Here is a 12,416-nt window from a genome sequence, read left to right as displayed (position 1 = left end):
TAATTGAGTCTCTCCCCTTGGTTAGTCCCAACCCAAGATCCCATCCCCAAATTATTTTTTTTTTTTATACAACGAAATTTAACATCAACAAGTAAAAAGATTGGGTTAAGACACACAATATGCCCGCCATAGCAAGTTGGTATCAAACTTGTTATCCAATATAATATCAAAAATCTCCCTAACTTGAAGAATAATGTTAGGAATATCAAATTTTTTAAACTAAAAATCAAATGATGTGGTTGTAGATGATTAAATTATTAATTAAGTGTCAGTTAACGCGCCTATCTTTTATTGGTCACACATAATTTAATTGTACAAATTTGATTTAAATTTTTAATCTCTCTAATATTATCCTAACTTGAATGCAAGTTTTGCTAAGAAAAATTTAACACATTTCCCTTTTAACTAAGTTTCTTTTCCAAAACAAGAAAAGAACCCTTGGAGATCTATTCTAGACAAAGTACACAAACTTAAAATTAATTAATTAATTTTTATTGATTAAATTAAATTAAATTCAACAATCATTGAAAAAAGAAAAGAAAAGAAAATGATAAACAGAGAATCAGTGGGTCTCATGCAGTCTGATTAAACAAATCAAAACCCAAAAGCAGAAGAGTGTGATCCTCATCATACCTTCAAGCAACCACCACTGCCAATTCCCCTTCCCGAAGCCCCATCTTACTTTCAGTTTTGCAGGCCAAACCGCCACCAAAACCACCGCCATCTTCCATTTCCTCTCTCTCTCCACCGTATAACACCGTATAGTTTTCAGAACAGCGAAAAAAAAATTGAAAAGGCGCCAACGTCCAACCATCTCGCACTCTCTCTCTTAAAAAAGCACACTCCTCTTTCTTTTTTGAATTATACTTGTCCTCCTTTGCACTCTCTCTCTCTCTCTCTCTCTCTCTCTCTCTCTCTCTCTCTCTCTCTCCAACTGGCTTCAAGGACAGACAGAGAGAGTGGTACCCTCCTTCCATTCTTTTCATTTTCTAAAGAAAAACCCCAAATATCCCAAAAATAAACATTATGGCAAAAGAGCAAATCCAGGAGCCTGCAATCACCAACCCTCTGCAGCTCCGGGTATTTCCCTCCCTTCCCTTTATATTTCCTTCCTCTTTCTTAAACCCAGATCGTTAAATCTCGGATTTTGCCTAATTTGAATGCCATTGTGTTTTTCTGATGTTTTGGGATCTGGGTTTTCTGTGCATTGCTTAAATTTTGCATCTTTTTTTTTTTATTTTTTTTTGGGATTTCAATCAAGAAATGAAACATTTTGGGGTTTCTGATTTCGTATTGTTGTTGTTTATATGCTGGAATTACAGGACAAGGAGGAATACAAGGAGTTGGACCCTGGATCTGATGAGCTTGAGGCCCCTTTGCCTCTCACCGTCACTTCCCGGGTTAGTAACTTTTATACGATACTGCATTTTTATTTCTTTCTTTGAGTGCTGGTGTTGTAGTATTAATTTTGCATTTAAAGACATGTAGTGACTGAATTTTAGAGAAAGAGAGATGAAAATTAATCATGGTTGTTTGGGGGTGTATGTGGAATGCAGGTCTTGTATATGTTGGGTGACGTTGCCGCAGGGCCGGCATATAGAATCACGCAATGGCTGGAACTGGTTCGTAAACGGAGTGCTAAGTATCACTCGTCTGGCTTCCCCCACCGCCTTCCAAGGTTTGACAGTATGCCTTCGAGGTTTGTTTCAAGTTTTTTGTTATCTTATTCTTACGTTGAAATGTGGTTACAATGTTCGGTAGTAGTCATCACGGTTGCCAATCAGTGTAGGAGACTTTGTTGATGATTGGAAAGGTTCTCTTCCCTGTGAGCAAACCACGGAAGTCAATCTCTGGGAAAGACTTGGTAAAGCTGCTACATTGGATATTGGGTCGAGTTATTTTTCCTGGGATAGGCTCTCGTCGCTTCATCACACTGAGCATAGTAGCAATGACAATTCTGAGGATGACATGAATAAAGCTCTTGAGGTGTGCAATCTAAATTAACTACATTATATGGATTTTTGTTTTATGTTTACTGTATTGAATTACAGAATAAATATGTGCGTAATTATTTGTATTCTTATTTGCTGCCCCGTCATCTCTTCAGTTGTGTGCATATAGGTAACTGTAAATTCAGGGGGTGTTGTCTTCTTTGGCCTTTTCAACCAGCCAGGGAATGATGATGCTTCTACTAAGGAAGCGGCGGCTGTTATAAAGATTTCATCATCAAGGATGGCCACGCAATCTGAACGCCTTGGATATGAAATTGCAAAGTGGCTTGGAGTTCGAACTCCTCAGGTAGTACATTGTCACTCAACTCACTCCTGGTGATAATATTATACCTACAATAATACATATATGTTTTGTCTGTTGGATTTTTCAGGCCAGAGTCATTCATAATTGTAGCTTGGAGTGGCTCCAGATTATGGAAGCTGCAGAGAAAGCAAGAGATGCAGCAAGTGCAGAAGGAGATGAATGTGGGGAAATGACGTGTTCAGAACTTTTGGAAGCTCTTGAACTTAGCCGATGCCTTTTGCTCATGAGGTCTAACTATCATCTTAGTGTCTCTATTTCTAATGTAGACAAAAAGTTAATTCTGTATGAAATGTTATGCTTCGATCACCATCTAGCATGCACAGAACTAGTTAGTCGCAGCAAAAATGTTGATCGCTTGGTCTTTTGCATGCTGTTAAATTGTTCCCATATGTTTTCTAGAACCTGTTCTTTGCCCCTCTTCTTGTATACTTTTAACAGAAACTAAATGAGGAAGCATCACGTTCCATGAGGTGCTCTGCTAGAAAATGCTTCATAGTAGATAACTGGAGCTTTCATATGTGTACTGAAGACCAAAGCTTTAATTTTTGCAGCTATGTTCACGGATCTCCTTTACTTGAAAGCCCAACTGTATTTGAGTCAAGGGAAACTGCAGAAAAAACAGCGGCTGCTCTTGGTAGGATCTTGATGTTGGATCTTGTCATCAGAAATGAGGATAGGCTTCCTTGCCATAAGCTCAGATGGCGTGGAAATTCTGCAAATCTATTGTTGGCTGACAAAATGGCTTTGGGAAATATGGATAGTTTGGGGGAATCCTTTGATTCTGCAATCAAGCGATACAAACCAAGAGTAATCAGAGGTCTTCATAAGGATAGAAGGCCAACTTCAGTAGATGGCAAATTAGGTACTCATAATGCCGTATTGATACCACAGACTTCTGAACTTTCAGATATTGTAGAGTCACCAAGATCTATAAAGAGTGCACTATCAGATGATGCAGTGCATTCTGATTTTCCAGTTGTGGCTATTGACTCTGGGGTTCCTCGTCGACCTCCTGCTGGAAAGCGCTCAAATGACCAGGAAATTTATCCCAGGTTGGTTGAGTTACTACTCAACAGTTCTGAGTACTCCTCTAATGTGTTGCATGAAATAACATTAGGGAAGTTAGGACGTTCTACCATACAAGAAACTCATGCATCTGATATGCCGGCGTTTGAGATGGCTTTGGTTGTTCAAGAATTTCGTAGTGGATTCCGAGCTGCTCTTAGGGATCTGCAGGGATTCCATATATTCTTACTCACACTTCATCAAAGACTGGAGAACTTGTTACGAATATTCTTCAATATTATAGATAGAATATCCTCAGGGGAGTCTGACAAAGAGGATTTGGCAGTTCCTGAGCCTTCCTCTCACGCTGCTGGAAGTGTTCATTGTGCTTCTCCACCAAGTAAGGAAAGACTTATCAATGAGAACAATCCTGATTTTAGTGATTCCGAATTACAGAGAACTGCTCCAAGGTCTTCATATTCCGGAAATAAAGAAGGCTATGACTGCAGCTCGCCTATGTCAAGGGATAGTTTGCATGGGAGGTTCTCTAAAGGAAGTGCGGAGCCCCTCCGTAGTCTGCGATTGACAGCAAAGCTTCGGGATTTCCATAAATACGCCAAGGTTGGACGTACTTCAAGCAAACTGAATTTTTTCTTATATGATACCGTAGATGAGGAAACAGAAAGTCCTTTCATTATGCATAATTTCTCCTAAACTTCAATATATTACCATGCTCAGGTTGATGCTGAATCAAACAAAGAACTGGAACAGTGGAATGAAATGCTAAAGTGTGATGCTGTCAAACTATGTCAAGAGAACAATTTTAATTCTGGGTTTTTCGAGGGTAGTGACAACAATGGTGTTGTCGATGCTTATGAATTGAAGGTATATTTGTCCCTTCTTTCCTTTTCTGTGATTTTTCTTCCTTTCCTTTCTCCTTCTTGTAAACATTTCTCTATAACTAACAGGTTAGACTTGAGCACATTCTTGAGAGGATTGCATTGATATCTGGGGCTGCAAATACAGAGAGGCCATCTCGAGTTACAAGTTGCATGTTCATCGGTGGGGCCCTGGCTGCACGATCTGTATTCACGCTGCAACGCTTGGAAATTACTCATGTATTGTGTTTGTGCTCCAATGAAATTGGACAAGCAGATTCTCAGTTTCCTGATCTATTCGAGTACAAGAATTTTGCTGTAAGGGTTCTTTCTCATCTGTGTCTACACATCCAAATAAGCCCATGTGAACATTATCTAATGACGTCTTCTCTCCCATAATCCACGTTCTCCATTTATACTAAATGTTTCTCTTTTGAATGTTTTAAACATTTACCCTAACTCTGCATGTATTTCATTGTGTTCGTAAATTGTTTGGCACCTGCATTGTTCTGATTAGACTGCAAACCCCCTTTGAACAGATATGCGACAATGACGATACAAACATCAGCACCATCTTTGATGAAGCTATTGGTTTTATTGATCGTGTTGAACAAAAAAGAGGGAAGGTTCTCGTCCATTGCTTCGAGGGGAAAAGTAGAAGTGCCACCCTGGTGCTTGCATACCTAATGCTGAGAAAGTAAGTAAAATCTATTATACTCCTCATACACGTGGCATCAACCGATCTTTGATGTCCGTATTGCTTTACTTGGTGTAAATTGTGATTCCAACAGTATTACTTCGAGAAATATTTAGCTAAGTAATCTTCCTATGGTGCAGGAATTGCACTCTATTAGAGGCGTGGAATTCTCTAAAACAAGTTCATCGTCGGGCACAACCGAATGATGGTTTTGCAAAGATCCTAGTGGATCTGGATAAGAAACTTCACGGGAGAGTTTCCATGGAGTGGCAACAGCGGAAGCCTACAATGAAAGTTTGCCCAATCTGCGGGGTAAATGCAGGTCTGAGTAGCAGCTCGCTTAAGCTTCATTTGCAGAAATCACACAAGAAGCTATCGTCAGGTAGTGTCGACAGTGCAATGACAATGGAGATTCAAAAGGCTTTGACAGCGCTAAAAATTAGCCGAGGCGGAAGCGTCAGCCCTAAACAGAGGTCTCATTCAGATGTGGAAGATTAGGGATTTCCAAGCCTCCTTTTTATTTGTATGAGGTGCTTTGGGAGACGATGGACTTGCTGCATAAATGTGGCTGGCCATTCTTGTAGATATAAATATAGGGATTGTTGAGTTTGCCTTGTACATCAAGGAGAATGGTGGTGTGGTTTTATGTGTACATCTTGGTTTCAAGTTCAAGTGTATCATCAGTAGATTATCAGACAATTTAGGGGTGTATATTGGCAGTGCTGTATCCTGACAGTGTGATATTATAATGTACTCTAATTTACGGGTTAAGGGATTCGAACGTAGGTTTAAAGGGACAGGCACACTGACCTAACCCACATCTGTGAGCGTGCACCATTTTACATGTGTACATAGATGATTAACAGCAGCAACTTATCTTTGAACTCAAAATGGATTTCATTTACGTGTTAATGATTCATGTAACAGGAGCGCTCAAACACTAAATAGTTAGTAACTCGAATAATCAAAGTTGTATCATCATTCTCGTAAAAATTCATTCAAATCAGAAATCATTGTCTTGGTAAATATTTCATTTTTTATCTGCAGTGTTGTGTTCATCGTCTAGTAAACTGTGTCAGAGAGAATCTTCCAATAATAACCCAAAAAATGTCAATTCAAACTAAAGTGAGCGTAATCAAGTGGTGGTAATATGTTACTAACTGGTTAACGCTTGATGAATCTTCATGGTAAACATAGAAGCACAAAACTTATCTGAGAGCTAAAAAGTTTCACAGTTGAGCCACATGAATGCGTTAAAAATCTTTTATTATAAACACCAACACTAAATTCAGCACACGAGTGTAAAAAGAAGAGTCTAACCCTAATATATTTGGGAAACTGAACTATGCAGATGCTATTTTTCTGTGATACTGCTACAGCTTGAGCATTCAAGTGAAGAACCATTAAACAAACAGCTTTCAGTTACCGCTACCGACTGGTCCTTTCCGGCGACCGTAAATCAGACTACGTTCAATGGCAAAGTGCAAATGGAAAAAATACAAACATATGCCAAAAGATCAACGAAATGGGGCTACGTGAACTTTTCAAACAGGAATCGGCTCTGGCAAGGACTCGGGAGAACCGCTGCTGCCGTTGAGCACGGTCACGTTTCCATCAGAATCGACATCCACAATGACCGAGTCGCCTTCTTTGATCTCCCTTGCAAGCATCTTCTCAGCCATGCTGTCCTCCAAGAGTCTCATGATAGCTCTTCTTAGAGGCCTGGCTCCATAGCTCGGGTTGTATCCTTCGTCAACCACTCTATCTCTGAACCTCTCTGTCACTTGAAGCTCTATCTCTTTCTTCTTCAACCTCTCGAAAACCTCCTTGAGCATTATATCCGCTATCTCCTTCACCTCCAGCTTGGTGAGTTGTCGGAAAACAATCATTTCGTCCAACCTATTCAAGAACTCTGGTCTGAAGTACTGTTTTAGTTCCTCCGTCACCAAGCTCTTAATTCTATTGTAACTGCTATCCTTCTCATCATAATCAAGGTCAAATCCAATGCGTCGGCCTCCTTTCTCGATCACACTGCTTCCAACATTAGATGTCATTATCAGAAGTGTATTCTTGAAATCCACGGTTCTGCCCTTGCTGTCGGTTAATCTTCCATCCTCGAGTATTTGGAGCATCATGTTGAAGACATCGGGATGAGCCTTCTCAATTTCATCAAAAAGCACTACAGTGTAAGGACGGCGTCGAACAGCTTCAGTCAGCTGACCTCCCTCAGTGTAACCAACATAACCCGGGGGAGAACCAATGAGCTTGGAAACAGTGTGCCTTTCCATGAACTCACTCATATCAAGCCGAATCATGGCTTCTTCAGAACCAAAGTAGTAAGCAGCCAAAGCTTTAGCGAGCTCAGATTTCCCAACACCAGTGGGGCCAGAAAAGATGAAACTGGCAATAGGACGATTAGGATTCTTCAGTCCAACACGGGCTCGGCGAATAGCACGACTAATAGCCTTGACTGCTTCATCCTGACCAATAACTCGCTTATGGAGGGTCTCTTCCATCTTGAGGAGGCGGTCTGATTCATCGGTTGATACTTTCTCAACTGGAATTCCAGTCCAGGAGGACACAATATGTTGAATATCCACTTCAGTCACAAGAGGACCTACATCTCCTGCCTCACTCTCTGCCTTGCTCATCTCCTTGCCTTTATCAACAACAGCTGTGATCTGTGCCTTTAGGTCCATTTCTTTGTCACGTAACTCCCCCGCCTGTCCAAAATGCAAATTGTCAGCTTCACTTATGCAAGTTTTTTTAAGCCACAGGCGTAACAGATGAAGATGTTTTGACAATTTAAATCTACCATCAGAAACTCATTAACTCTGATATCAATTTTACAACAGAAAGAACTTCAAATTTTAGAATTATTTCTAGTTGCTACTTCTATTGATTCAGTACGTTTTAGTAACCCTAGATCACAGTGGCCTTATCAGATTCACATACATGCCCTCGAGAAATTGAATGTGTATATTGATGCAAAGTACATTCGGAAACAGAGTTCTGTACCTTTTCAAAGTCTTGACTTCTAACAGCCTCGTTCTTCTCTTTAGTGATCGCCCTCAGCTCTTTCTCAATCTCTCTGGCTTCTTCAGGTAGCTGCAAAAAATATTTAGTATGTCCCCATAAATACAAGCAATCCCTGAGAATCCAATGATGGTGGCTGTCTGAACTTAGAAATGAGGTCATACCTGTGCATGACGAAGGCGAACTCGAGAACCAGCTTCATCAACCAAGTCAATTGCCTTATCAGGCAGAAAACGATCACTGAAGCATACAGAATTATCGATCAGAACAAAACTATACATGCATAGGGAAAGAGATAGGTAGCTAACACCATCACAAAGTGGAGACCAACTTAGTTCCACGGATGGGTTATGCCGAGGGAATGCAAGCAATAATAAAGGACATCTGTACTGATCAAACACCATCAACATTTTAACTATTTTGAACAAGCATCAACAGCATCCACCATTAGCACATTGCACATAGAAGTAGGGATGTCTTACCTGATGTACTGGTATGATAGCTGTGCAGCAGATACCAAGGCTTCATCAGTGTAGCGGAGCTTGTGGTGAATCTCGTAACGCTCCCTAAGCCCTCTCAAAATCTGAATGGTTTCATCCACAGTTGGTTCAGGAACTTTGACTGGTTGGAATCGCCTTTCCAAAGCTGGATCTTTCTCAATGTGCTTTCTGTACTCATCGAGAGTTGTGGCTCCAATGCACTGGACCAATAATCAATAGAGATGAAACTTACTATTTGGATTCAAATAATAAAAAGCAGTAAGCTAATATAATGTAGGAAATATATCATTCCTAAATCATCAGGAATTCAACAAGCACAAAACAAATGTAAAGCTCAACTCCCAGACAATAAAAATCTATAATTGCATCCTACAGTTTAACAAATATGTTTGTTTAATATACTCGATATTGGTTCAGGTCAAAAAATGAAAAAACTATTTATATACTTTCTATCCGTGCATCGCTTTTTAATATCACAATTATTACCTGCAGTTCACCTCTTGCAAGAGCCGGTTTTAATATATTTGCAGCATCAATTGCCCCTTCTGCTGCTCCTGCTCCAATTAAAGTGTGCACCTCATCAATAAACAAAATAATCTCATCACTTTGTTTGATTTCCTCCATTAGCTTCTTCAATCTTTCCTCAAACTCTCCACGGTACTTTGTACCGGCAACAAGAAGACCCATATCCAGAGTTATAACCTAGAAGAGTTTCAAGGAGGGGAAAAGGTCAAATGTATTATTACATTGCTTTTCAAGATATAACTAGAAATACTGAAATAGAAGGAACGGTTCCAAATAAGTTTTAACTTATTGATACCAACTGCTGTAAACACAATAATGTTGCATATGACATTGCCGAGAATTATAAATAAACTCTCACCCACCTTCTTTCCCTCTATTGTTTCAGGAACATCACCAGTTGAAATCCGTTGAGCAAGACCTTCTGCAATTGCAGTCTTCCCAACACCAGGTTCTCCAATAAGGCAGGGATTATTCTTAGTCCTCCTACCCAAAATTTGGACGACACGTTCAATTTGCTGTTGTCTTCCAACAACAGGATCCAACTTACCCTGTGAATTGAAGAAAAAGTATCTCAAAAACAAAAAATCTAAAGCAGAACCATTCTACAACATGACATAAAGGAAAAGGAATAAATGAGTTCGTTTTTACCTCCTCTGCTAGCTTAGTCAAATTGGTCCCATATTCTTCTAGAGTCGGCGTTTTATTACCACTGGTCCCTCCTCCAACACCAGCACCAACAGCTTCTGTGCTCTCACCGACCATACGAATAACCTGCCCACACCAAGAAAGTTTTTATGGTTACTTTCAGTTCTGATGATGAACTCTCCATAAAGAAAAACTAACACAAGGATGCTACGCTTGCCTGTGTGCGAATGTTACTAGGGTCAGCACCTAAATTCTCAAGAACACGAGCTGCTACACCCTCACCCTCCCGAAGCAAACCCAGAAGCAAATGTTCGGATCCAATATAGTTATGACCTGAAATTCATCATTTATGAACTGTTTAGTTCACAAAAATTTGAATGTATAGCAGAGAAGCAAAAGAAGAAATAAGAGCTATCAATTTGCATAGAGATCATATTTCAGTCTTCAATTTCATGTATGATCCTACATAAATTTAAGGCTGTTCAATTGAAATATCGATTTACTCCACAAGGATTAAGTTTGACGCCAAACAGTCTACAATTTTGCTCCACCTACTTTAAGTGAAGCTTTACACATCTAAAAATTACTAGGAAAACCCAGTCCATAAAAGCAGGATGCCCATCAAGGAGAAAAAGGATGCTTCTTATTAGTTTCTATCAATGTTTTCGAGGCATTTGGTGAACAGGAGGAAGAGAAAAAACAGAGGGTACCAAGTTGGCGAGCTTCCTCCAGTGACAGCTCCAAAACTCGCTTTGCACGAGGAGTGAATGGAATTTCAACAGCAACAAATCCACTACCCCTTCCAATTATCTTCTCCACTTCAACTCGTGCATCTTTAAGATTAATTCCCATGGACTTGAGAACCTTGGCAGCAATCCCAGTCCCTTCACCAATAAGACCCAAAAGTATCTGCTCCGTGCCAACAAAATTGTGACCTAGTCGCCTTGCTTCCTCTTGTGCAAGCATAATTACTTTAATTGCTTTTTCTGTGAAGCGCTCAAACATGGCTTTAGGCACACATCTGCTAGCTCGTTCACACCGTTTAGTGTTTGCGAATTTCACAGAAGAAAATAAGTCTCGCCTGGGCTTTACGCTAATATCTAAAGCATTAACACTCCGGAGTCCTGTGTAACAGCTCATTCTCAATGCAGGTGCTCGTAAAGTACACAACATGACTGTCCTTCTAGCATTCCCAGATCCTTTAGAGTAGCCAAGCCTTCTCCCCGTCACCAAACTCGGAATATAAGTCGACTGAACCAGATTCGTAGCCATGATTCCAACCTATTCCACATTCAGCAAAGACCAAACAAAGATTTAGTTCACAGTTCAAGACATTAATGGAGACACAAACTCAAAAAATAGACTTCACCAATACTAGAACTTATGTTACGTGCATCAAACTACCGAGATTTACGCAGCAACATTTAACTAGTAAGATTGATAGTCAAGATATAGTAATGTCCTATCACCCAACAAAACAGAACATATGCATCAACTTACCAAATGGCAACTATAATTATAAAACTGCGAAATCCTTTACTCACTCCATTTTTGCCATCAATGATACATAAAGTTTCAATCTTTCATCCATTTTAGTCTCCGAGCCCAGCATACAAGTGACTAACCAAGCTCAAACATCAAAACTAAACGACAATTACAAACATATAACCTTAAAAAAGTTCAGAAACATAGTAACCACAAAAAACAACGGATACCCAGATTCAAACAAGACCATAAAACCTCAAAAACACAAAAACATCACATAACCATATTACAGCAACAACATTAGCAAATCCGAAAAACATCAGATGCAGATTTCATTAACAACAGATAAGAACAATCTATTGAAAGGGGAAAACCCCAGAAAACCCAGAATCCAGATAAACCTAAGAAGAAGTTAAAAAAAAAAACCCAAACTTTTCGCACACAGAAGCAGTGAATCCAAAAGGGTAATCAGATTGAAAAGAAAAGCTCACCTAAAACCCCGTTATCCGGATAAACTTTCGAATTGAAATACAAAAAAATTGAATTTCTCGAGAGACAGATAGAGAGAGGGTCTTTCTTCGGAGACGAAGAGAGAGACCCTATTTTTAGTATGATATGGTCGGCCGAAAGAGCAAGAGACGGAAGGTGTGGCCTTTAGAGAAGCTCTTTCTCTCTCTAAAACTCTATAACTCTCTCGTTTCTCTCTCTTGCTTTCCTTCTGGCTCTATGAATCGATGTTATCCATCTTTTCTTCAACATGAAGGTGCACCTACGACCGCGAGTGATCGACGGCAGCGAGTTACGACACGTCGTATAACAGTGTGAGATTGTGGCTTCGAGTGGGCCCACCAGCCTAATCCGTAAGTCAATGAGAAACTGTGAATGTTACTGCAGTCCCTCTCTCGGCCCGAGATATTTCGTTGGATGACGGTTTTGCCCTTGATACGCTTCGACTTCATTCGCCAGAAATATTCCGGGTTTGTATCTGAATATCAATACGTCGCTGTTTTGGTGGTGACACAGCCGTACACGAGACCAATTGCTCAAGCTTCTTTCAAATTCTTCTCATTTTTCCTTCCTAGTGTTTTTTTTTAGGACTCCATTCATGTTTTTCACGTTAATTAATATTATTATAATTTTTTTGCCATGTAGGCCGTGTTTGGTATTGTTTTGTTTTACCAAAAAGCTGCTTTAAAAAAAGAACTTTAATGAAAAGAGATTGGGTTAAGTTTATTTTAATAAAAACTCATGTTATAACTTTATTTAATAAAAAAGACAAATTTTAATGAAAAACTCTTTTTTTTTTAAATGACAAAAGAACTTAAAGTT

General features: G+C 39.6%; 2 protein-coding genes across 3 annotated transcripts; one reads left to right on the top strand and one right to left on the bottom strand.

Annotated features, from left to right (window-relative positions):
* Window positions 1-606: 606 nt before the first annotated feature.
* Window positions 607-6,022, top strand: LOC137712845 (dual specificity protein phosphatase PHS1-like). 2 transcript variants are annotated; one of them, XM_068452019.1, is made up of 11 exons: window positions 607-1,080; window positions 1,323-1,400; window positions 1,557-1,678; window positions 1,785-1,986; window positions 2,122-2,298; window positions 2,384-2,544; window positions 2,868-3,942; window positions 4,060-4,206; window positions 4,290-4,517; window positions 4,739-4,896; window positions 5,037-6,022. In XM_068452019.1, the coding sequence occupies exons 1-11, from the start codon at window positions 1,027-1,029 to the stop codon at window positions 5,392-5,394; spliced, it is 2,760 nt and encodes a 919-aa protein (XP_068308120.1). In that variant the 5' UTR covers window positions 607-1,026; the 3' UTR covers window positions 5,395-6,022. The 2 variants fall into 2 exon arrangements, with proteins under 2 accessions (XP_068308120.1, XP_068308119.1); XM_068452018.1 differs by having other exon boundaries at window positions 1,557-1,699.
* Window positions 6,023-6,145: 123 nt separating this feature from the next.
* Window positions 6,146-11,825, bottom strand: LOC137712846 (ATP-dependent Clp protease ATP-binding subunit ClpA homolog CD4B, chloroplastic-like). The gene is made up of 10 exons (XM_068452020.1): window positions 11,579-11,825; window positions 10,313-10,883; window positions 9,820-9,935; window positions 9,606-9,728; window positions 9,320-9,505; window positions 8,919-9,134; window positions 8,415-8,632; window positions 8,097-8,172; window positions 7,915-8,004; window positions 6,146-7,619 (listed from the first exon to the last, which is right to left on the bottom strand). The coding sequence occupies exons 2-10, from the start codon at window positions 10,872-10,874 to the stop codon at window positions 6,441-6,443; spliced, it is 2,766 nt and encodes a 921-aa protein (XP_068308121.1). The 5' UTR covers window positions 10,875-10,883; window positions 11,579-11,825; the 3' UTR covers window positions 6,146-6,440.
* Window positions 11,826-12,416: the final 591 nt, after the last annotated feature.

This window comes from Pyrus communis, chromosome 13 (assembly GCF_963583255.1).
Source record: "Pyrus communis chromosome 13, drPyrComm1.1, whole genome shotgun sequence".
NCBI lineage: Eukaryota > Viridiplantae > Streptophyta > Magnoliopsida > Rosales > Rosaceae > Pyrus > Pyrus communis.
The sequence above is the reverse complement of the archived record's forward strand: the minus strand, read 5'-3'. Positions and strand labels throughout refer to the sequence as shown.

Bases quoted from the DNA above. Each gene is read 5' to 3' on its own strand.
- LOC137712845 (XM_068452018.1), top strand. From the start codon at position 1,027: ATGGCAAAAGAGCAAATCCAGGAGCCTGCAATCACCAACCCTCTGCAG. The intron at 2,299-2,383 runs GTAGTACATTGT...TGGATTTTTCAG, and splicing joins TTGGAGTTCGAACTCCTCAG to GCCAGAGTCATTCATAATTG. The intron at 2,545-2,867 runs GTCTAACTATCA...TAATTTTTGCAG, and splicing joins CGATGCCTTTTGCTCATGAG to CTATGTTCACGGATCTCCTT.
- LOC137712846 (XM_068452020.1), bottom strand. From the start codon at position 10,874: ATGGCTACGAATCTGGTTCAGTCGACTTATATTCCGAGTTTGGTGACG. The intron at 9,936-10,312 runs GTACCCTCTGTT...GATGAATTTCAG, and splicing joins GGAGGAAGCTCGCCAACTTG to GTCATAACTATATTGGATCC. The intron at 8,633-8,918 runs GTAATAATTGTG...TTATTGGTCCAG, and splicing joins TTGCAAGAGGTGAACTGCAG to TGCATTGGAGCCACAACTCT.